The 25,363-nt window shown below is 51.2% G+C and overlaps 1 protein-coding gene across 1 annotated transcript in view; it reads right to left on the bottom strand.

Moving 5' to 3' along the window:
* TNPO3 (transportin 3) overlaps positions 1–25,363 on the bottom strand; it is a 62,900-nt gene that overhangs the window by 1,281 nt on the left and 36,256 nt on the right. The window contains exons 9-21 of the mRNA XM_075063484.1: positions 25,186–25,277; positions 22,380–22,519; positions 22,001–22,192; positions 19,548–19,639; positions 17,903–17,979; positions 11,960–12,020; positions 11,273–11,413; positions 10,629–10,745; positions 8,707–8,801; positions 7,827–7,983; positions 6,992–7,159; positions 6,147–6,259; positions 964–1,054 (exon numbers count right to left, since the gene is read on the bottom strand). Of these exons, the coding sequence (XP_074919585.1) occupies positions 994–1,054; positions 6,147–6,259; positions 6,992–7,159; positions 7,827–7,983; positions 8,707–8,801; positions 10,629–10,745; positions 11,273–11,413; positions 11,960–12,020; positions 17,903–17,979; positions 19,548–19,639; positions 22,001–22,192; positions 22,380–22,519; positions 25,186–25,277 (1,506 nt within the window). The 3' untranslated portion in view covers positions 964–993. The remainder of the gene's footprint in view (positions 1–963; positions 1,055–6,146; positions 6,260–6,991; positions 7,160–7,826; positions 7,984–8,706; positions 8,802–10,628; positions 10,746–11,272; positions 11,414–11,959; positions 12,021–17,902; positions 17,980–19,547; positions 19,640–22,000; positions 22,193–22,379; positions 22,520–25,185; positions 25,278–25,363) is intronic.

Here is a 25,363-nt window from a genome sequence, read left to right as displayed (position 1 = left end):
CAACACGATTCTCTCCTGACTTGAAAGCCCCCCCCCCCACCCCCAAGGATGGATTTAGACCTTGGTCTATTTGCTGAGACCAAGGAGTACAGCTGATTTGTCACCCATCCATTGGGAACTTCCACTTAGTTTCATACTGACAATCAAGCTGCCCTCAGAAGGTCAAGACGACTCATCCATTGGGGTTGAATTGGAACACAGCCCAGGTGTGAGAGACCCCATTATCCCAAGCTGCCACTGGCCCTTTACAGATGAAATAGCCGCTGAAGCTAACATCTGCGCGGTGCCAACAGGTGAGGGCAGCTCCCAAGTCAGCAGTGCCGCATTGGACACAGAACATCTGGCTAGAAACCCTGGCTTCTCACCAGCCAGCACACCGAGGTCCAGCAGGACTCTTCTTTCACAGAGAGCCATCCCCCTGCCTGGGATGGCAAACAGCAAATGGCCTCAGGAGTCCATCACCCACAGGGTGCTGGATTATTTTGTGCATCAGCCCCTGGCTGTGTGGTGGGTCCATAGCACATGCCAGAGAAACGCACAAGAGGCAGCTACTCCCTTTGGTTACATGTGCAACCCCTGGTAGCCAGTGTCCGGGGATGGGCTCAGCGTGTGGGCTCAGCGTGCTGGGACCTGGGCGCGGCGCACAGATTGCGTCTGAAGTCGAGGGTTTTCAGACATAGGCCATTGACCAGCCTTTCACCCCAGACATGGTCCAGGATGGATTCGCTTCAATACATGGGCCTCAGGCTGTCTTCTCTACCACGGTGACCTAGGATTCTCACAAACAACAACCTCTTGGCATTTCTGACAGTTACCACTCTTACCGCCCGCTGGAACCAACAGGTTGATTTGTACGACAGGCCCAACCCTGCCCCCCCTGAAGTTGGGAGTAGAGGGGGCCAGGGAGCCGTGCTGTGAGGTGTCCACCCAGCCCTGGAATATGACCAGACGGCATCTACTCACCTGGGAGACAGGCACAGAGTGGGCGGCGAGCTACCGAAACAGCCGGGTGAAGTCCCTCAGGGCCCAGCACACTTGCTTACATTCCTCAGCACTGAAAGACAAGGGCAGCTGTTAGGGGAAGGGAGGGATCCGGGCCATCGCCTGGGAAGGCTGAGCTGAAGCTGGGAGGTGCTACAGCAAGTCAGGCCTGTTCAGACACCCCCCTCCCGCCAGAGACAGACAGGAGCCTGCCACCTCCCAGCCACTGGTTTCCCTCCTTAGTGACTGGGGCCAAACGGGAACTTTACCACCCTTCAGGGAAGCGTCTGAACGCTGAGGCAGCCTGACCGGGTTTCAGCGAGGAGACACTGTGCATGATTGTGTGGGGGTCCCAGCACAGCACTGGGGGTCAGGAGCTCCCAGGTGCTGGCGTGAGTGGCTCAGCTATCCCAAGGGCAAGGTAGGAATCCTGCCTGCTGCTTCCCAAGAAGGGCTGGGAGGGCCAGGCTGCACAGAGGAGAAAGCTAAGCAGGAAAACATCCAACTGAGACGGAGCCTTGATGGAATCCCAGTATGACGAGGGCCCTGGCCCACCTCTGGGCCACTGACTTGCTGACTGACGGAGACACAAGGGTGTGAAAGAGCTGGAGGAGCAGGCCCGGACGTGCTGATCTGATCTACCCCTTCACCGCTGGGGAGGAACACAACACCCATGTGCAGGCCCAGGCAGAGCCCTCAGCCCAAGCAAACTTGAGCTGCTGAGTCACAGGGCAGAGAAGACTGAGGTGAGCATTTGAGGGCCATGTCCAGACTTGTGAAAGCCCAGCGGTGAAGGAATCCCAGAACTCATCCTGCTTTGGAGCAGGGCAGCCAATTACCTAACTCTTTGCAGCTTCTCCTCCCCTGTGTGACACTGCAGGACTGACGGGAGAGGAGAAAAACCTGTTCAGCGATGGAAAAGGAGGGAACTCCAGACCCCAGCTGGGGTCTTCTACCATTCCCGATCCTGGGGGTACAGACTGCGGCCTCAGTCTGTACAGAGCTTTCATGGGGTTGGGAATTCAAGAGCTAATTCTTCCCCCAGGAAAACCCAGCCCAGATACGCTGCACAGGCACTGGCGGAGGGACCCCCACTCATGTACAGCCTGCCCTCAGGACGAAGGGGCAAGAGAGCATGGTCCCAAGAAACCTGCACTGGCACTAAAACTAGAACCCTGGTCTCTGGATGCCAGCCCTGTGCTGTAGCCCCGGGGGCATCCTCTGATCCTCTGGCACTCGGCGGGGGGAAGGGGAGGGAAATGTGCTGTGAGCCGCATCACCAGAAATCAAAGGGTTAATGGGGGGAGGGTCACGAAGCCTCCAGGGAACAAGCTCCTTCCAACCACCAGTTCTTTCCCAACACTGCCCAATTAGGCAGGGCTGAAGGGCACTAAGGAACCAGAGGGCTTGATGAACTGCAGCACATGCAGCACAGAACAGCCACATGCCACGGTGAGGGGCACGTAACAATCAGTTCTGGAGTGTGGCCGGTTTAGAACAGGAGGCAAAGAACCACCAACTGATATTAACAATAAGCTTCCCTGCCCAGTTTAGGCAGCAGAATGGAACTGTCCCATTTAAGAACAAAGGAACGGCCAGACTGGGTCAGCCCGATGGCCCGTTTAGCCCAGTATCCTGTCTTCTGACAGTAGCCAGTGCAACAGCTTCAGGGGGAGTGAACAGAACAGAGATCCATCCACCTTCCCCTCCCAGCTTCTGGCAGTCGGATGCTTAGGGTCATCCAGAACATGGGGTTACATCCCTGACCACCTTGGCTAATAGCCACGATGGACCTATCCTCCAGGAACTTACCGAATTCAGTTTTGAACCCAGTTATACTGCTGGTCATCACACATCCCATGGCAGTGACTGTTGTGTTGTGTGAAAAAGGACTTTTGTTTGCATTAAACCTGCTACCTATTCGTTTCATTGGGTGACTCCTAGTGTGTTGTTTTTAATTGTGGGAGAGGGTAAATAACTCCTCTCTTCACTTTTCCTGCACCAGTCATGATTTTATAGACCCTGTATCATAACCCCCCTAAATCATCTCTTCTCTAAACTGAACAGTCCCAGTCTTTTTAGTCTCTCCTTGTACGGAAGCCATTCCACACCCTCAATCATCCGTGTCACCCTTCTCTGAACCTTCTCCAGTTCCACTCAGATGGCGTGGCTAGAACTGGACACAGTAGTCAAGGTTGGGCACACCACAGATTTATATAACAGCATTCTGATTTCCCTGTCTTAGTGTTCATTCCTTTCCTAATAGTTCCCAATACTTTGTTTGCTTTTTTTGACTGCTGCTGAGGACTGAGCTGAAGTTCTCAGAGAACTAGCCATGATCACACCAAGATCTCTTTCTTGAGTGGTAACAGCTAATTTAGAACTGGTCATTATACAGGTGTAGTTGGGATTATGTTTTCCAATGTGCATTACTTTGCACTTATCAGTGTTGAATTTCATCTGCCAGTTTGTTGCCCAGTTACCAGTTTTGGGAGGTCCCTTTGTAACTCTTCACAGTCTGCTTTGGACTTAACTATCTTGAGAAATTTTGTATCATCTGCAAACTTTGCCACTTCACTGTTCGCTCCCCATTCCAGATCATCAATTAATATGTTGACATCACGGGTCCCAGCAGAGATCCTTGGGGGATCCCACAGTTTACCTCTGTATTGTGAAACCTGACCATTTATTCCAATCTTTCATTTCCTATCTCTTAACCCGTTACTGATCCAGGAGATGACCTTCTCTTAGCCCAGGACAGCTTAATTTCTGTAAGAGCCTTTGGTGAGGGCACTCATCAAAGGCTTTCTGAAAAACCATGTATTGTACGCTATATCCCCTGGATCCCCCATATCCACACGATCACTGATTCCCTCAATGAATTTGAAGAGTTTAGTGCTAGAGCAGGACACAGAAGCTACCCAAATGTCTGAAAGCTGCATGGACACAAACGCAAAGAGAAATTTCTCAAAGATGAGCACAGCAAAGGGATACCAGGCCGTGGAATTGATCACTGACCTAAAGCATTCTCTGAAAACCAAGAGAAACTGTTGCCTATTCCAAATGATTGTCCTCGCTACCCAAACGGCAGAGCAGCATCTTTACTCAGTGCCTAGTAATCAGACACCTCCACTGCTTGAGATAACGGTAGCATCCAAGCAATCCACTTCACAGTTTTCTATCAGACATCAAGGCCAACATTTTCAAACACGGAGGCTCTCAAATTCCCAGCTGTGATGAAGTGGGGGATTTTTTCATGGTTTTCCAATGGTTTGCATGCAGAGGGACTCAGTGTCTCTGGGTGTTACTGGTTTAATGAGGTGAGGGGAGAGGGAGTTTGTTGTTACAGAGGATCGGAGAGGGAACTTGGGACCCCAGCCCATGGCCTGGAGGAGGGACACCCCAGCGACTGGTGACCTGACACCCAGAGACCCAGCTCAGGAGTCGCAGCTGGTTCTAGCCACTGGGAGGACAATGGGCTGCGAAGAGAGGACCCCATGATCTAACCAGCTGGTTCCAGCCAGAGGAGACAGAGAGGAGAGGAGGCCCAGAAAACCCTGTTTACCTGGAAAGAAGACAATGGACAGAGGCGGGGCCTGGGGCTGGTGATATCAGATGCCCAGCTAGGAAGCAAGGGGGGGCTCGGGGCTGGAGAGAGGAGGCAGGCAGGGCTGACCTGGATGCAGGGAAGACGGGGAAGGTGCTGTGTTGAGGGAGGCCAGGCCTGAGGGTCAGAGTTTCCTGTGCTGTGTTCAACGCTCAATAAACCCTCCTGTTTTACGCTGGCTGAGAGTTGCTCCCGTCTAAAGAACAGGGTTGCACCATCCTCTTTGGGGTGGGAAAGACCGGGGGTGGAGGCCCTGGGAGTCCAGAGCAAGTGGACTCCCTGAGGGGGCCCATGGCAAGAGACAGATGTGCTAAGGCTCAGAGAGGTGCGGCTCCAGGAGGTGGAAGGGCCAACCCTGGGAGAGAGAGGACCCCCAGGAAAAGGGCTGTCTTACTGAAAGGGGCATCCCCCACAGAGTCAAGAATGGGCATGACCTGTGAGTCTGTGACACCATCTCAATAGGGGATGTTATTTTCAGAGGGGCTGAGCAATCAGAGCTCCTGCTGAGTCAGCCTCTCGGAGAAGTCGACTCACAGGCATCAACCCTTTTACAGTCACAGAATATGGTGCCACCTGTGCCAAGGCAGAGACTCAGCGCTTTGCTTTTCAGGACAATCACATGGACAATCTGTTGCAAGTGACAGTGACTGGGTCAGTAGCTAGCTGACAGGCCAAGTGGCCAGAATGGTGCAGCCGAGCACTCAGAGCTCTGGAATAACTCGGGTCTAACCCTGGCAGCTGCAGACTCCCTCTGTGACTTGTAAATGGAAGATCAGACTTTCCTCACAGGAGCGAGATGCGTGCATACGGGGCTGTATCGTTTAGAAGTAGTATCCCCGTCGGCTGATGCTTGATGGTCTTGCTCATCTGTAAAAGCTTTTCCTCGCTGCCTCAGTGACCCAAAGAAGTGCAGGGGCTGATAGCAGGGGGGGAAGGTTTATTTTAAATTTACATATAAAGCTTTCCATAATAGAGGAGGATTTTAGGTTGATCTCTAGGTTTTATCAGCTGAGTCTCTGCACATATCGCAAAGCGCTCTCAGCACAAGAATCACCATGGCAGACTCCCAGGGTGCTGGCTTTAGCGGAAGCACTAATCCTCTGTAAGGGACACCTCTGGCAGCCATTGCAGTACAATACAGATGATCGCCGTATTTGGGGTCAGGAAGGAATTTCTCCCCAGGTCAGATTGGCTGAGCCGTGGGGGATTTTCACATCTCTCTGCAGCACAAGGCACTTGTTGATTTCAACTAGAGTAAATGGTGGATTCTCAGTAACTTGAACCCTTTAAATCACGATTTGAGGACTTCAGTAACTTAGCCAGAGGTGAGGAGTCTATTACAGGAAGGGGTAGGTGAGGTGCTGTGGCCTACGATGTGCAGATCAGACTAGATGACCACGATGGTCCCTTCTGCCCTCGAAGTCTTTGACGATTGAGTGGACAGCCACACTGAACCGCCCAGTGGCAGGTCTGTTGCTGGCCCGAGAGAGGTGTGGGGGGACAACTTGTGGTAACACCTTTGTGAACAGGGCATCCTGCCAACACAGAGTTCACTCACCTAGTCACCTCCTTGTGAAAGTCTGTAAGTTGTTTGTGCGTTACTTGGATGGCTCCCCCGGTTGTTTCCTTTGGTAAACCCTTCAGTGAATTCTCTAGCCAGCGACAAAATGTCTGGAGTGGGAGGAAGGCAAAAGTTAAAAATTTATTGCTGCAAAAAGAAATCTAGATTAAGATCTGGGTTCAGGTGCTGCAGGCCCTGCATCCCCAGGCAGCCTAGGAAAGACGGCCTATTTTTAAGTTTCATTTTTACGCGTTGTCTTTGTACTGCCAGAATGAATCATTCTAAGTGAGCACCGAACCCTGCATGTGCCCAGATACCGCTCGGAATGATTCACAACCCAGCAGGGATAGACAACTCCAGCTGAGCAAGGATTGCTTTCTGTTACAGCAGCTATCAGCCCACAGGCACATCAGGAGCACAATTTTCCTGTGCTGGCTGAGAACGGAGAATGAACTTCTGAGGGAGAGTGGAGAGATATGATGTGAAGCAAGTCTTGAAACAGGAAGGAGTGGGGACAAAGCACAGAGATGGACAAGCCAGCCAGCAAGAATCACTGAGCTAAAAGCACTGGGATTGGAGCACTTCAGGGACGTGGAGTAGGGGGTGGGTGCTAATCTTCACTGCTGTAATTAAAGAGAACACAAGTTTTTATTATTCAGGCTGGCAAAACTGACCCTTGATGTTCTGACAGCTGCTAATCGCTAGCTCCACCTTTCGTTCGCTCACATCCCTTGAATCCCCCTGGCAGGCCCGTTTCTCCCCGTGCCAACACCGGGCTCACTGCAGTCACGCATTACACTTCTACGATGTTTTCTTTCTGGGTGCGGCCCAGCCAACCTTACCGGCCTGTCAATCTGCATGATCTCCCAGAGCACCTCAGCGACGTCGGGCAAGGTGTAGGGTGGCAGGCAGAAGCAGCAGGTGTGCAGCAGTTGGCTCACAAGCTGCTGGCCCAGCTGGTTCATCACTTGCCCGATCAGCTCCTTCCGTAATTCAAAGTCCTCTTCATGCTGCAGAAAGAAGAGGGGCCGGGTGAGCATTGCCCGGCAGGGCAGCCTGGGGCACGTTTCCACCTTTGGATCCCTTCCCACCTCCCAGTGCCGTTTGCTCATCGAGGCAGAACTCGCTGCAGTGGCTGATGGGTGGGACAGAACAGAAGATGGAAAGGCAGCACCAGGGGTTCTTATGCTGCCAGCTGGCACCTGAGCAGCCCTGCGTAGGCAGGACATTAACACTGGCACCAACTGCTCCCGACCCTAGTGAGAAACAACCGGCTTTTTATTGCCTGTGACCTGAGTGAGAGCCAGGAACCAGCCTCACAGGTCAAGGGGCCAAGAGGAGAGACCAAGGCAGTGGCGGTTCACCCTTAGGAACACCGTACAATGCATTTCCTCCAGCAGAGCACTGGGTGAACGACCCTGCTGGTCTGGTTAACATGGGAACAGCACTGCAGGCTGGGGCTGCCCACGGACAGGTGGGAGTCCAAATCTCACCTGGCTCTGAATGGTTCATCTGTCAGCTGCAATTCCAAGAGCAATACAGATAAATGCAACGAGCAAAGCAATCCCCAAAACAGCCAGCTTCTTTCAGCTCCCCAAGCCAACTGAGCAGGGCCGTCTGTGACCCCACCGCGCCCTTCCCCCTCAGCTAGGAGAAGAAACGCTGGGAACCACTCACATCATTGGCCACCCCAGTGTGGACGAGGTCGCGCAGGAATTTCATGACGCTGCAGTTTGCGTCCCGGTGGTCCAGGGTAGTGGAGGCGATGGCCCACTGCAGGATGGGAATGATCACCTGGCTGCGGAGCAAGGTGATTGGGCTGCGCTGGATGAACCTGGGCAGAGCAGAGAGAGATCAGGGAGAGTTCAGCGCGGTGCAAGCTAGAAAGCAGCTTCACTTGGCAGGCTGGTTTGGACGGATGCCCCAAGGACACAGCAGCTTTGGGGTTCAGAGGGTTGCCATGTCCCTTCCGTGCTGCCCAGGGACGTTCCCTTCCCTCCAGCCTTAGTCACAGCAAGACTCCAGGGGCCTCCTGCTCCCCAGCCCTCCTGATTGACAGGGCAGCCCCAGAAGGCAGCATCCTGACTGTAAGCTGTACTGCACTGCCCCCTGCTGGAGAGCAAGTTATCCTCAGTGCCCATGGCTGGAACGAGTAACAAGGAAGCAGAAAGTCCCTATCACTTCCAAATCTGGCGCTGCAGCCAAAGCACCTACAGCAGCTACAAAGGCGCCCTGGGCTGGCAGGGGACTCTGGAGGACGAAATCTTGTGATTGTTGTGGATGAGTCTTGATTCGTGGGTGGAGTGTGCAAGGCCGTTCTGATAGGATTGTGAGCATCAACGCAAGGGGATGGGGGTGCGTCACTGTATAGCTTATAAATCCAAAGAAAGAGGAGGAGTTATTAAAGATGGACGCTCCCTCGGCCTGGGAAGCAATACGCGCATACCCACGCACTCAGCCACCCGTTGCGCAAGGAGCAGAACTGGCCAGACCCGAGACAACAGAGGGAGAGCTCAGGATGCGAGGCAGCAATCTCGTGTTTAGGCGGAGCGGTTACCTGGTGGCTAGCCGGAAGAGGTCGTCCACGGTGTCTGGGTGGTTCTGAAGGCCATTCTGCTGCTCTAGGAGCTGGAAGGTAGGCAAGCACAGCGCCTAGGAGAAGGGGATCGTTAATTAACATACGCCACGATCTCTAGAGATGGCACAAGACACAGAGTTCGTCCTGGAGTGCAGGCAGAGAAAGGACAGAAGACAAACCAAGGGGGCAGGGGGCGCGCACTCACTTTGCGGCATGCCGGCGTTTCTGATTACAATGAGGCACTGTTGCAGGAGTGCCGGGTGGTTTAGCAAAGTCTGAACTCCTAGAGCTGGGTAGAAGCAAACCCAGTGGAGGCAGAGAACATGGTCATTTAACTCTCTCCTCATCTCCCTGTTTCACTCAGACTCACCCGTGCTCCCCGCAGTAATACCGGCCACACGCTTACAAAGAGCCTTGCATTGACAAAACATGACCTTAGTCTCAGGGCCCTGGGCAGGCAGGAATCAGTCTTCCTGTTTTAGAGATGGGAAACTTGCCCAAGGCCAAAACAGTTCTGGGACAAACCCAGGTGTCCTGACTGAAGCCGTGGGGTCGAAGCCATAGGACGGTCCCTTCCTTGCCCGTACACAAGCTGTGCTCTAGCTGGGAGGAGCAGTAGGAGTCTGGTGATGCGGCTTTTGGGTTTGGTGACTTGCTGCCTAATGTCTCCATCCCTCTGCATCTCAAAACAACACCAGGGCAGTGAACTCCCTGACTCAATTTGAGTTTGTTGAGCTGACAGCATGGCTGGCAGGACAGGCTGCTCCAAACCCAAATCTCCTCCTAGGGAAGCACCTCGAAGATGAAGCACCAAAGGCCAGGCTGCACACTGCGGCTCAGCTTTCCTCACCGCAAAGCTGAGCCTCCGTGTCTGAACCTAGACTGGGGATCCATGAGCAGCCGCTTTCCCCACAAACCAGTGAGTTGTAGCTGGCGGGGGCCTGGCTTCTCGGCCGCTCGCTAGCCAGCATGTGGCAGAGATGCAGAGGCTGCATAGGAGCCCAAATGCCAGATCTGCCCTGGACACTAACTGGGTGACAGGCGAAGCCCGTACCTCACTTTACTCTCCTGCACAACGGCGACACCAAGGCTCAAAATTCGTCCAGTGCTTGGAACGCGTAATGCCCCAAGCACTCAGATGCTGGGTCTGGGCCAGTCACAGCTTGGCAGTGCCTAGATCAGGGAGCAAGCTGTGCTTTTAGAAGGAACGTTATGGGTTCTGAAGGGCAATCAGTTCCTCATTCTCTCCCCTGCCCGCTCCCCACTGGGTGTTTTGATTTCCTGTGCTGGATCCACAGTTTATTTACCAGCACAGGGGGCCCAAGCTGGGAACAGAGCGGAAGGGTGGTTTTCTCCCATTCCACCAGCACCACTGGAGCAACATCAAGGAATTTCAGGTGGGGCAGGGGCTGGTTCAGTTTTCACGCAATCCCTGCCACTGGCACTAACCACACCAATTGACATGAGAGAAGAGGGCATTTAAACAGAGCGCTCCTCTTTCTGGCTGTTTACACACAGCTGCCAGCTCAGAGTGGGAGACGGGTGGGAGATGTGCCCCATATCAGGTAGGGAGCACAGTGAGCATCAGGCAAAGGTCATACAGAAGCACCCTGAGGAACGCCACAGCAAGCTCAGTCCAACGTCCTCATCTGCAGCCAGGGATGCAGCTGTGCCAGCTGCTGAACGGGGGCGAGTCCCAAGGGCAGCCCAGCAGAAATATTATCTAGAACATCCGAGTAACTTAGGAGCTGAAGACCCATTTTCGAAAGTGACACTTGGAAGATGAAGTCCCATCGGCTTCCAGTGAGGAAAGCACAGAGGGGGAAGAAAGGAACCAAGTGGGATGGCATGGAGCGGGTACCGTTCATCCCCGGAACTGGACGTGCCTTCGGGAGACCTACCTGCAGCATGTCTAGCAGCCCCTGCCGGCAGCCTTCCTCCATCCCGTACTCGTCCACCAGGATGCTGCCGAGGTACAGGAAACAGGAGTGCTGGTGCGCCTGGTACACATTCACCATCTGCCAAGGACACAGCAAACTTACTCCAGCTCACATCCCACTCCAAGACACACGGCCGACACCAGCTGGCCCAGCCAGCAGCTTTAGAGAGCAGGTGCATTTCCTAGCACCAGGAAGCCCAGGCTTCCAGACCCTAGTGGCGATTCATTTGCGGTACAGGAGAAATTCTTCCCTGCAAAGGGCCAGCTCAGCCCGATTCCCCAAGCTTAGGATCGCTGCCTGAGGCACTGCTCTGCTGTACCTCAGCTCAGGTTCGTACAGCACTCTGAAAACGGGAAGGGCCGAGTGCTAGCTAAAGGATCCCCTTGTTGCCTCACATGCTGTGGGGGCCAGCAAAGCTGGAACTGTCCCCACTGCCTCACACTAGTCAGAGCTCCTTACGCCGGACGTGCTGCACTCCATGGACCAGTCCCCTCCCTGACAGAGGCCTATACCTGGGGCTTCAATGTAAATCTCACCAACTGTGAGACTTCGCTTTCTGCACACACTGATTCCAAACACCCCAAGTGGATGAGCGGCTCACTCACCTGCGTGACCAGTGGCTGCAGCAGGGCCGCAGACCCTTTGCCTACACAGCGGACAGCAAAGCGCAGGCACCGGCAGCAGCGTTCCACGATCCGGTTATCGGCACGATGTTTGTTCAGGGTCTCCGACAGGACCGGCCAGATCTGAGCAAGGACAACAGGGAGGGTTCCAGATATTCAGGAGGGACCCCACAACCACTCCATTTACTACAATACTCTGCGGCCTTATAGTCCCCAACTATTGGCAAGAGACACCCTCAGGTACACCACCTGACTACCAGGCAATCAAAGCTGCAGGCACCTCCTGGATGGAATCCTTCCCATGTATCCAGTGACCGTGGCTCTCTCAGCTATTCAGCCATGGATCTCAAAGCACTTGACAAAGAAGGGGCTAGAACGTTTTGCTCAACGTTTGCCTTAATTCCTCTATTTGCCAAGCAGAGGAGTGAAAGCGACTAGGATACAAGCCCATCGATTCTTCATGCCCATTTCCCCCCCCTCGGCAGTTCTATAGCAGCCTCTCTTCTCTGATTACAGGGACGAGCCAGCAGTGACTGTTCACCAGCCCAAAGCCAAACCTGCCCCTGGTGAGACCGGCTCTGCCCCAAGCATGCAGTGATGGGGACACCCCAATTCCTGGCTAGATGCGTACGGAGGACGGCCTGAAGCCTGGCACCGATTTTCACTTACTTCCTGTATGACTTTTTGGCACGGATGGGTCTGGCCATTTTCTACAATGGGGTTGGTATGCCTGGGAAAAGCAACGAAAGGGTTAAGCGCCTTTTTAAACATACAAGTTACCTGGTGTTAACTCAGTGCTGATGAAACATGCCCAGGTGACAGCCCTGACCACCAAGGCCTCCATTCACGCCCCCGCCGCACAGGTACACCATGAACACAAACCGAATAAGCTTCCCACATCTGGAGAGACCACCTGGGGTGGGGCGAGAGGGGAATTTCGTCTCTCTAGCCTCTCTGATGAGATGACAGACAAGAGGGTCAGTGAGAGTCAGCTCTGGGGCTGCAGACCCATTGCGTACTGCACATTTCGCAGCCAGAAGGAGTCACTGCGGTACTTGAACCTGAAACCAGGTGATAAAGGCAAGGCATGACACAGCGTAACCATGGGATGAGGTCCACAGGGGCCCATCTGGCCCTCTTCACAGCAAAGAATGTTACTTACCTTAGTAACCAGAGGGCCTTTGAGATGTGTGGTCCCTAACTATAGTCCACCATGTGTACGCATGCGCTCCGTGCGCCCAGAGTCAGAGAATTCGTTGGTCCATGCAGGTGCCATTGGTCTCCTCGTTCCTCCAACTGAGGGACACAGGGCTGAGCAGACTGACTGCTTTTCCAGATCCTTCTCTACAGCTAATTCAAGACTGCTCTGAACCCAAGGGAGAGGGGGTGGGTAGTAGACTACAGATAGGGACCACACATCTCAAAGAACCACCAGTTACTCTAAGGTAAGAGACTCTCTCTTCTTTACGTGCTAGTCCCTGTCTGTATTCCACTGGCAGTGAGTGAGAAGCAGGACTCAAGGTAGGAGGGGGGCATGAGGATGTATGCAGCAGAGCTGTTTCAGGGACTGCTGTCCCCAAGCAGGCATCAATGGGAGTCCTGCACTGAAGCATGTCTTGGGGTGTGTGGGAAGAACTCCACGCAGCTGCTTTGGAAACGTCAAGCAGAGGCACTTCTTGAAGCAATGCCACTCATGTGGCTTGCGCCTCACCCCAGGCGGGGGAGGAAGATTACATAGCCGAGAGAGTAAGATACAGCCAGAGATCCATTTGGAGAGCCTCAGAAGACACAGCTTGACCTGGGACTTTTCCCGCTACAGCAATAAACAGCCTGGGAGATTTTCTGACCAGCTTTGTCCTTGTGCAGGTAAAAGGACAAGGCTTGTCGACGGGATGGAGTCTTCTCTCTTCTTCAGATGTGTGGTGTTTTGGAAGACACAGTTAAGTGGCCTGGCTGGTTCAGGTGAAACAAATTGTTTGCGGGGGGAGATGAGTTTAGGATGTAAACACAATGAAACTGTCTCTGTGGAACATGGCATAAGGCAGATCCACCATCAGTGCTCCGAGCTCACCAACCTTCCTGGCTGAGGTGATGGCTACCAGGAATGCAACTTTCATGGGTAGGACAGACAAGGAACGTGTAGCTAGGAGATCAGAGGGAGGCCTAGTGAGGACCCAAACAACAAAGTTTAAGTCCCATTGAGGAACAGGTTTCCTTACTGGCAGAAAGGTATGGATTAGACCCTTCCAGAATCTGGTAGTCAGTGGGTAAGTGAAAACTGAGCACCCATCAGCAGGTGGGTGGTACGCCCTGATTGCTGCCAGGTAGACTCAAAGAGTTGATGGGAAAAGACCCGCTATGTTGCGGGAAAGAAGATAGTCCAGAATACGGGGAATACCCACAGCTTCTGGGCATTATACGTTTTTGTTGGACCCAGATAAAGAAATGCTTCCACTTGGGTATGCACCATTTTCTAGTGGAATCTTTTCTACTATTGGTAAGGATTGTTTGCATGGCTTTGGAGCATGAACGTTCAAGAATTTGCACCCATCCAAAAATCACGCCCTGAGATACAGTACTAGGGGTTGGGGAGCTTGATTCTGCCCCTCCCCCTGGGGCAGATCAGAAAGGGCCAAATGATGATTGGTGGTCGAGATGACACGCATAGACTCGGGAACCATAACTGTCTGGGCCAGTTGGGAGTGATGAGAGGGCCTTGTCCAGACGAATGTTCTGTAAGACTTGATGTGGGAGTGGTACGGAAGGGAAAGCAGAATTCAGATGGTCCAACCACAGGAGAGCATTGCCCTGAGAGCAATGTCCTAGGGCTTGTATGGAGCAGTGTATGTTGCACTTTGTTTGTCAGAGGCAAAACAGGCCTCTTGTGGAGGTTTCCCATAGAGCAAAACTACTGTTTACCACCGAGGCAGGGTCAATAGCAAAGCGTCTGCTGAAGGAGTCCACCAGCAGATTTTGATTGCCTGGAAGGTGAACCGCTGACAGGGTGATATGATTGCTGATGTACCAATTCCACAGAGCAATCATTTCGGCACACAGAGGAATGGATCTCACTCCTCCCTGCTTGTTGATGTAAAAGACAGTTGTCATATTGCCTGACACGATGAGGACTGGGAGACCTGAATGTGAGAAAGGGTTGGGCTGCCCTCAAGTTCCAGAATATCACTGTGCATCCTGGTTTCTCAGGATGTCCAAATGCTTTGTGCTGTCTGGCTGTCCAGGTGAGCTCTCCAGCATCTATAGTGACTGTCTTGTCACTTGAGGGCGGAAAGACGGGAATGCCTATGAATGCCTGGCGGGGATACTTCCACCATACTGGAGATGATGTTACTTTGGTGGGAAGAGTTCCTATGGCATTCATGGACTGTTGGTTTGAGGAGTACACTGTTCTGAGCCATGGCTGCAGGCAACGAAGATGGAGTCTGGCAAACGGTGTGATAAGTGCAGATGAAGCCATGTGCCCCAGGATGAAAAGACATTCTGACTGGTGTTTGAGGGTGGTTCACGACCTGACGTCATTCATCGCTTGGAACCCGCACGCTGGCAGAAAAGCCCTTGCTGTGATGACTGACTTTAGCGATGCTCTGATGACATCTACAGTTTCTGTTGTAGACTTTTCCGAGTTTATGCCGACCCCTAGGGAATACAGGAGTTGAAGCACTGATGAAATCGACTCAAGTTTCTTGACATGTGTTGGCAGTGAGACAGACAGGGGAAGATGGTGAAGCCACGACACCTCATATGGGCTGCTACTACCAAAAAGAACTTGTTAGAGACCCTAAGGGTAGTAGCGAAACCGAATGGGGGCACTCTTAATTGAAAATGGTCGGGGGTCACTATGAACTTAAGACAATATCTGAATGGAGTGAACGTCCATGTGAAAGTACGTGTCCTTCATATCGAGAGCAGTGAACCACATGCCTTTTTCCAGGGAAGGGACCACAGATGCCAGTGTGATCATGCAAAATTTCAGTTTGTGAATAAAAGTCGCTGAGATGACAGAGACTGAGGATAGGTCTCCAGCTACCCTTCTTTTTGTGTCATTCCAAAGCATGAAGACATGATTGACAGTACTGCACCTGCTGCTGATTGAGGAGTGAGCCTGGCAACCAACTTGCCTTCCTCAACCAAAGCCCATAATGGAGCTCCCTCTTGTGGAAGCTTGTCCAAGTCCATGAATTTGGAATAGTTCAGGTAATCATACTTCGGCAACAGTGCTCGGTAATGGGCTATTCTGAACTGAAGGCTAATAGAAATGAAGATCTTCCTTCCCAATAAAATCAATGCATTTACCCTCAGTATTGACTGGAGTAAGTCTAGGATGCTGCTGTCTAGATATCTCTATGGCAGTCTGGACAACCAAAGCGTTAGGTGCAGGATGAGAAAGAGAAATTCCACCCCTTTGGCTCGGACAATATAGTGTTTTTCTGCCCTCTTAGGAAAGTGAAAGTGGCTGAGGTATGCCAAACTGTTCTAGCTCATTCATTAACACGGAGTGCTATTCAGCTGGATCCAGATGTTTGGAGAACATCCAAGAGTTTATGTTGAGGATCCTACACTTCCTTTAGGGAGATCGGTAGCTTCTCTGTAACCTTACGCAACTGTTCCTGGAACTGCTTGCGATCATTGGGGGGATGGGACGTATGGGTATCAGAGTGACTGCTTCATCCAGAGATGAAGACAGTCTCCATTGTTACCACTGGATCATGCTCAAACTTGCTCTTCCATGGGGTCAGAGGAAGCTCTGGCTGTCCTCCCACAGAGGAGGGGTGGACTGACTCTCGTGGATCATGTCTACTCTGGAAGATGGTCCAGGTCCCCAGGAATCCAGAACAGACAGTAAGAGGGGTCAAACGGGGGTTGTGGAGGTCCCCATGACATGTGGTACCAACGGTTCTGAGGTAGGTAATGAGATGGGCCTTGGTTCCAGACTGGTCTGGGCCCCCTGTCCGGGAAGGCGTGCCCTGGAGGAAGAGATGTCGGTTCCTTGGGTGGTTCAGTCTCCCAAGAAAGAAAATGATGATTCTCAATCCATTGGCTGAACCGACGGTTCCACTGGAGGGAAACTATGCCTGGACAATGGAATGGGAGACAGGCTCCTCCCACAAACTGCATCTTCTGGTGAAGTCAACACCTCCCTCATGAGGGAAGGACCTTATGGTGATGGTGATTGGGGATCAGGGAGACCAAAAATGTCAGATGTAGCGCAAGATTCTACTTGCCCTGGAATATGAGCTGGCCTGTCTGCCTGAACCAATGGAGCCAGAGGAGTTAGCTTGTGCCACAGTCGGGGGAGGCAGAACTGTTGGTGGCTGGGGCTCTCTATGGGTGCCTTTTGCCAGTGCCATCAGTTCAGGCTTAGATGGTACCAGAGGCACCGTTGCCAGCAGAAAGTGGTCTGGTGCCAATGGAGCTCTGGGTTTGCGGCCCTTCCTGACATGCCCCCGAGACGGCTCATGCCACAGGCTGAGCAGAAAGACTTGCTTGACTTCGGCAGGGTTTTATCTGGCTGCTTTGAAGTGGATTTAGAGGAGGATTTGCTCTCATGTTTATGAGAGCACTCCCGGCCCACTCAACAAGACCCCAGCAGGAGGTCTGTAGGAGTTCATTCCCTCGCTCCGAAGTCTGACTTCAAGGCAGGAGGCGCACTCCTTGCGGAGTAAGGCCAATGTCTGAGGTGTTCCCCTACTGGGGCCTGATTGCAGCCTCATGACCCTCTCCATTAAGTGCTTCTTCAGAGGAAGTTTTCTCTCCTCACAGGTATGATTGGGGAAAGAACGGCAGATAGTAAACCTTGCTGCAACAAGAGCTTCCCCTGAGGAGACTAAGACACATCTGCTCGCGACAATGGACGCAGCTCAGTGAATGGTGGGACTTTCCATTCCCCCCTCGGCTAGATAAAGACACTATCTCTGAGCTACATCTTTATACCCTGACAAACCAGTGAGTACTGCCCCTCTGACAGAGTGATTTACTGCCCCCTGACGTGGCTAGTTATCACCCATCACCTTGTACATGTTGGTTTAATTAAAACATTTTTATTACATATTGTCATCCTGACCTTATCTTTTAGGAGGGGTCAGTGTGTTCCTGCTCCCCTTGGGGGACGTTTTTGTACCATCCTTGATATCGCTCTGTGTGTAGCACTTCTTAGGAATGTGTATTTCTGCAGTATCAGCCCTGTTCTTGCCAAATTCTGTGAGCAGGTCCTGCCTCATACCAGGCCTCTGATACAAGGACTTATGTCTCAGGCTCTCTTCCTACTACAAGAAGGAACTGGAGAGGTGGTTGGTCTTTATCTCCTGGGTTGGAGGCACAGGAGAGCGAGGGCACACATGCAGACCAATGGACACTGCTTTCAAGAACTCTGACTCCGGGCGTCTGGATACATGCATACTCACAGTGGAAAAACATTGGGCCGAGCATGCGAAGAAGAATGTATCGTTTTTACAGAGCTTTGTCAGTGAGAACCTCTGCCTGGTTCAAGGTTTTTAAGTTGACCTAGAAAGATCAGCAGGCCCCACCTAGCCCCCAGCAGGACAGTCTTACTCAGGAGCTCCCAGCACAATCTGCTGGAGTCCTCGCCTTTCTTACCTAAATATGACAGCCAGTCGATCTAGGGGCACTGTGGGGTCAGAAGACAGGCCATTGCTCGGCTCCTGAGACAGCAGCTGGAGAAATAAGCAAAAATCAGGTGAGATTTCAGTGACCATAAGGAACTCCGTTCTGAATGGCCATTGCCTCGAGAACACAAAATAAACTCTGCCTTTCACACCTCACAAGAAACGTTCATGCCTCAGACTCCCCATGTTCTGGCCAATGCAGAGCAGAAGCCTCTTCTGGTCCTAGACAGAGGAGGCAGGCCAGAAGTGGGAAGTATCACGCTATGAGCCCGAAGGGAAAGACGTGGGACTAGGTCAGGGGTAGGCAACCTATGGTACGTACGCCGAAGGCGGCACATGAGCTGATTTTCAGTGGCACTCACACTGCCCGGGTCTTGGCCAGTGGTCCGAGGGGCTCTGCATTTTAATTTAATTTTAAATGAAGCTTCTTAAACATTTTAAAAACCTTATTTACTTTACATACAACAATAGTTTAGTTCTATATTATAGACTTATAGAAAGAGACCTTCTAAAAACATTAAAATGTATTACTGGCACGCGAAACCTTAAATTAGAGTGAATAAATGAAGACTCGGCACAGCACTTCTGAAAGGTTGCCGACCCCTGGACTAGGGCTTATCAGAGATCTGAGTGGCGACGAGTCTCAGCTGCACAAGATGGAAAGTTCCTGCTACCAAGGGCTTTTCCATGGGGCATTCAGAGCTTACTCGACAGGCATTTCAGGCAGAATGGCAAAGGAGAGCTGTACCAGGAAGAGAAACTGATCAGCTGGTGAGTGCTCCTCACAAGTTACTAACTTCTGCACATCAACCTGTACACCAGACTTAACTCTGTCTCCCTGTCTGTTGGCAGGTCATTTTAGGAACGGCATGTTGGACCACCCCATGCAATCTTACTTAGCTGCCCCTCCCTCATTTCCCAGCCCTTTCCAGTTTTCACCTTTCTTTAGCCAAGACTCCAAATGAAAAAGCATCATGGGCTACTTATACTTCAGGGATGGGTGAGTGGCCCATGACACCATCATCTTCACTACAGTGGTACAGTCCATAGAGACCATAGATTTCAGCCTGTAACAATCCATCTTGATCATGGCAGAGGCAGCTCAAATCAAGACGAAGCACTGCATGCTGGGAGATCTGACATGTGGAGACTTGCTCTATACTCAAGATGCACGGAATCTGCAACTGGCTACATTTCATGCAAATTGGATACAGTCCTTAGGCTACCAGCAAATTGGCTCATGTATCTGCAGCAATTTCAAGCATTCTACAAATCTGGTTCTTACACCTGTTTATGCTACTATGCTCCTCTCTGAATCAGCTACTCAGCTGGTGTAAATCTGTGTAGCTGCACTGACTCCAGTGAGCTACAGCAGTGTGTGCCAGCTGAAGTTGTGATGCTATATTTTCAGATCTTGCTTCACGTTCTCACCTTTCCCACGTTATTTCCCCATGCTCAGAACAGTAACTTGCTCAGTGCTAAGGAACTTGCGAACACTGCAGTCACAGTGGAAGTTTTCTACTGAGCACCACACAGAAAATTCCTACTGCAGACCAGCGTAACCAATCCAACTGCAGAACAAAGCAAAAGTTCTGCAACTGTGAGGCCCGAAGTACCTTTTTCAGTGCCATCACCTGAACGGCACACAACTCGCTGAGGCACTCTGCTATCTTTTCCAAGGGTAGCCGGGCAAGAACCAATGCTGTCCCTGGAATGCAAGAAGAAAATAATTCAGGGAGGTTGTGTGGAAGTTTAGTTAGTTTCAAACACTAAATGAACAAGTTTCCCCACACGGACCCAGCTGCTGCAGGTCAACTGAAAATCTCCCTATAGATAGCAGGAAAAAAACATCTAATAATATCCACATGTCCTGACTGGACATGAAATTATTACCCCTCAGATAAAACACATTCCTCTGAATATACCACAGCTTGGCACTGCTGCTTCATTTTGATCAGACACTGAAATAGATGTGTGTGATAGCAGACAAAAGATGCTGGTGTGGTAAGAGAAGAACCTAGATGAATGAAAAATCTAGCAACCTCACTCAAATCGCACCTGTAACCTGAAAAGAAAAGCATGATGCACCACCGAGCTTAGAATAGGCACAAACACATTTCTGTCAACATTCATACCATGCCTATCAGTATAGCATATAAACCCCTTTCAGAAACTGTATGTCGTTACGTAGTAAAATCTCTTTACATTTCAGCCTAGTAGCAATAATCCTGGAAACTTACACACTTCTGGAAAAAAAGTAAAAGCTTAGACTACAGCGTTTTAGGGGTCTTACAGTTGGTACACAATCAAAGAACACTTGCATTGCCCCATCACTGCCTATTGCTGCAAGGGCCAGGGGTAACAACAGTATCTTACTCTAACATGTACTCAGAGCACAAACATAAAATGATGTGCAAAATTTGTTAATGCAACATGAAGGATGCAGTCAGGCGCTAGTCAGGAAATGCAGCCTTAACTTGTGCAACAGCAGCAGTCGTTTTAGCCAAGTGTCACACATTGCAAGTTTGCTGGTACGTGTTTTACAACGTAAAGCAACGCAAGTGCAAGTGGCAATAGGAAATTGATTATTAAACTAGGAAAACATGGACAGTGGGACCTCTCTTTGACATAACCAAGTACAATACTGCTGTGGGAACCTTCACTTTGCCATTTCCTAACCATGCAATATAATGTTCTGGTATCAAAATTCATAAGTATTTGAAGTCCCTCGATGCAATCTTTTGTTTTTTTAAAGAAAACAAAAACCCTACAGGCAGTGCAAGTGCTAGGATTGCCTGAAACTCTTCAAAAAGATGCAAGGTCCTACCAATCTTTAACCAAGTCACGTTACAGATGCAGAAGCAATTAAATAGCTAACAACACACATTGATAAGTACAGTAAAAGCTGTGTTAATCGACACTTTACCAACTGGAAAGCTCTATAAACTGGCATTTCTGATCTTATTGAAAGTCTGATTTATAGTCTGGTTGGTGTGGAACTGGCAGGTTTGCTTGCTTGGCCCTGCCCCAAGCGCTGGCTCCGCAGCTCCCATTGGCCAGGAACCACGGCCAGGGGAAGCTGCGGAGGGTGGTACCTGTGGGCGGAGGCAGTGCACAGAGCTGCCTAGCCACGCCTCCACCCACAGGCAGCACCCCCACAGCTTCCATTGGCCATGGTTCCTGGCCAATGGGAGCTCTGGAGTCAGCACTCAAAGTGCACAAAGCCTCCACCTAGGAGCAGCAGGGACATGTTGCTGCTTCTGGGGAGCCGCCCAAGTGCCACTCAGATCAGGTACCCTGCATCCCCTCCCATACCCCAACCCCCTGCCTTCCTGCACGCAAACTCCCTTCCAGAGCCCATGCCCCACACCCTTCCTGCCCATGCCCCAACCCTGAGACCCCTCCCAACACCCAAACTCCCTCCCTCTTAGTTACCTGGAATTTTTTTACGTACTGGCACCCCTTGTTCCCCCAACATGCCAGATAACAAAGCTTTTACCATACTGCTGAAAAACAGCTTGCTGCTTGAAGACCATAATGCAAGTTGGTGGCTATTGACATGCATTGAAGAATGAACATTAAGAACTGCACCAGTGCAAATCAGTCTGTCTCCAGAAGTACAAAAACTTTGTTTTTCACTCTGCATGAGCAGAAGCCAGTTTCCATGAACTCAGAACTATTATCAAACTAGCTTCAAATATGGTCCCACTGGTACTCAAGAATATTTTCATGCTACATATCAACATTCAGAGTCGCTGAATGAAGTGTGGCAACAGGTTTTAAAGCAGAAAACATGTATTTTTCTACTTCTTCAGAGCTGAGCATAACTGAACAAATTCTTTAAAAAAATATAATAAAAATAAAGTTGGATCAGAATCACCTCTGGGCCAAGAATAGACATGGCAAATTTCGGTCCCAAAAGTGATTTGGCCCGAGTTCATTGTTATTTGAGAATGTCAACTGAAGTGTGACACTGGGGGCCGAAATACACCCCCCAGGTGACTCTCACAGTATCATCGAGTGCGTTTCTGCAGCTAAGTATTAAGTCCTGACAATGGTGAGTAAATACCTTTAAGGAGTCCCACGGCCGCCTCTGGAGACAGCATGAAGGAGTCAAGCGAGCGGGCAATCTCCAGCAGGCCATTAAAGTGCTGAGCCATATGGTCCCGGCATACTGAGCAGATATTGTGAATAGCTTTGGCAGCAACAGAGGCCAGTGACTTCTCACAGAGACCTTTCATCAAATAACCCAGCACAGGATCTGAAAAGAGAAGAAACCCACAAGACGACACTGGATTATACAGATGACTCCGATAGCTTCATTTTCTGCCTCGCTCCGTGAGGCACGCCGGTTTATTTGTCCCGCGTTGACCTCAGAGAGGTAACACTTCCCAGAGGGAAGCCAGCTGAAATGCAGAAACGGAGCCAGCGCCAACAGCTAGACTCACCCAGGAACTGAGGGTTTCTGTCCACGACTTCACTCATTTCTCCCACCAGCTCAATGCTGGTGTAGCGGACAGCAGTGTGCACTGATTCGGGGAGGCGCACCACCCCCTCCAGCACCTCCACCAGCGTCGGGTTGTTCTCCCTGGGGACAGAAGACAGCAGTTACTCAGCATCTGGCGCAGTCAGTCCTATTCCCAAGCAAGAACCTGATCGTTCCATCGATTCTGCTATTTGAAGGCTGAATGTACCAGATAGAGCGAGGAACCCGGATGAGATTCTGACACCGCCCAGCAAGGGGCACGGTATCTTTAACAACAACTGTAACAATACTCAGCACTAAAACACGATTCAATCCCAGCTTTATAATGGGGATCCAGAGAAGGGGAGAGGACCACCAAGCTCCAGAATACTAGTGGCAAGAAAGAGCAGCAAGCTGAAGAAGAGTGAACGAGAAGAGCCATCTGGGAAGAGCCAGGGTTATGGGGCACGACAGGGAGGAAAACACTCAGCAAGGAGTTCAACAGGCATTCCTGATTAACCCCTAGTAGCCCTTGCACTCAGATCGTTGTGGGGCTCCTACTTGGAGGGCACACAGGACCCTTCCATCACCACCCACTCCCTGGGACACAAAGAGCTTCTCTAAGATACAAGGAACCCAGCTCATCAGCCCTAGACATCATCCGTTTTATCCTGCCCTGTTCCATCAGCTATGGCATGAACTAGGGGAAGTGCGCCTCCTGGTGGTACCAGAAGGGAATTCAGCCCTATTGGTGGAGGCTTCTCACTCCAGCAGCGTGCCTGTGTTCTGAGCTGTTACCCAAGTAATCAGTGACCAGCAGGAGCCACAGTGGGACCTGCCATGTTCAGAGAAACAAGGGTCAGTGACCCAGGAACAGACTTGACTTCACTGTGCAGAAACACAGCGTAACAAGATGGTCGAGCTCTCAGGAACCTCCATCATTCTTGCTACAGGGGAATGATGTTATAAAGGAGAAGAGCAGCAGCAGGATGAGTTTTGATGCTTGGCAGTCTGAGCCAGTGAACCTGCAGGCAACAGACTATCAACCACCATCTCCCTGGAGCACCTGCCCTGTAGAGACCTGATCGAGTTTTGCCGGAACAAATCTAACACCTTGTCAGGTCGAATACTGGCCAATACTTACTTTATTCTCCACCTCTCATTTTGTTAGTCCTCTGTGACTCAGTCATCTGGTGTCAGGGCATCCTGGACAACCAGACAATGGAGTGCGCCAGCCTCCAGCAACTGGAGCAGTCACGGAATACCTAGCCCCTTCCCATCCCCTCTACCAGCTGGGAAGCAGTGGCCTTCTGGATCCCGGGGCTGCTGTCAGCAGGAAATGCCCCAATATCGCTTTACAGACTCAGGAAACGAGCTGCAATTGAAATAGCACTTTACACAGCTGTTCCCTGCCCTAAAGGGCTTCCCGTCTTCCACAAGCCAGACGGTAACATCGAGAGGGATTTGAGGAGCAGAGGGCATGGGCGGATGGAGCAGTGAGTGGGGCTTGGAAAGAGAACAGAATGGGGAGAATGAAGGCAGAGGCTGGGTGATGCACAGCCCTGACAGGACACAAGGAGGGAGTCCATCACCGAGGTCTCTGGGGCTCATCACTTACGTTCCACATCAGCAGTAATATATATCTCGACTGAAGAGTCCCGCAGCACACTAAAGGTCTCTGCATGAGCTCGCAGGACCTGCATTTTTAGCGGGTAAACCCTACTTGCTGGTTAGGGGCCAGCATCTCAAGGGCTATAGACAAAAGCAACTCAGAGCTGCTCAGGATATTTTCAGCCGTCCCTGAATCTTGGCAACTGGTACTCCTGGGGGAATTCTGCACCTCTGTGGGGGCACCGAATTCAGATCTTCCGCAGATTTCTTGGCTCCCCCACAGAAAAAGGAGGGAGCCAAGATATCTGTGGGGAACACACGCCCCTTCCAGGGCAGCCCCGCGGCTCATCATCCCTGGGGGCGGGGGTAAGGGGAGGCTGGGCGGGAGGGCGCTGTTAAGGGGGTGGGGCTGGGGGCGTGCCTGTACGAACCAGTGAGAGAGAGACTCACTTTGTCCCTCTCCCTCGCTGGTGCTGTGTCCTGGACTGGGAGGTGTAGGGCTGGGTGAAGCAGGCTCTGTCCCTGAGGCAGAGCAGAAATGTAACAACTAAGCAGACAGGCTGCTACTGTTCCCACTGTTCGCAAATTGTTCCTATTCCTAATCAATTCTGGCTCCTTTACCTTGCCAGAGTGAAGCATAGAAGCCTTATTGTAAATGACACTAAGGGAATCCTCAGCTTTCTCGGCTTTTCCCCTGTGCCAGAGTGGCACAATGGGATCAGATTACAGCTCAGGAGCTATTTCACTTATCCATTAAAAATAAAAATGCAGGACAATGATTAGCAAAGCATGTGAAAGTCTGAGCAATTTAAAGCGACAGTCTGCTTTACACAACACCAAACAGCAAAATAAAAGTCATGCAATTTCAATGAAAATCCAGGGTTAGAACTGGAATGCAGGGTCTTGGTTACCAAGTGATTGTAACTTAACTTCCATGCGTTTAGGAAATGCTGAACAGTGATTGTTTTTCTGTATGGTCGTTTAAATAAATTACCAAAGTGAGTGAAACCGGTGTGATTATATTGCATTATTTTGACAAAACAAATGCAGAATTGTGGATGTTTTGGTGCAGAATTCCCCCAGGAGTAAACTGGTCAGCTGCAGCCAGGGCCCCGGAAACGAACGGGAAAAGCCCCTACACTCAATCTTCCCAGATGCTGGCAGGGTCTGATACTCACTGGTCAACGCTCTTGGCTATAGAGGCCATGATGAAGAGAACAGCTTCCGTCACCTCCCAGGGAGGGTTCCCGTCCTTCAAGGTAGCATAAAGCTGTGGGGCAGAGAGAGTCAATCACACAGAGGGCTGCAGCAGGGTAGCACCACTCCTCGGGAAGTGGTAGAACTTACTTGTTTGCT

The sequence above is a fragment of the Chelonoidis abingdonii genome, chromosome 1 (genome assembly GCF_003597395.2).
Source record: "Chelonoidis abingdonii isolate Lonesome George chromosome 1, CheloAbing_2.0, whole genome shotgun sequence".
Taxonomy (NCBI): domain Eukaryota; kingdom Metazoa; phylum Chordata; order Testudines; family Testudinidae; genus Chelonoidis; species Chelonoidis abingdonii.
The sequence above is the reverse complement of the archived record's forward strand: the minus strand, read 5'-3'. Positions and strand labels throughout refer to the sequence as shown.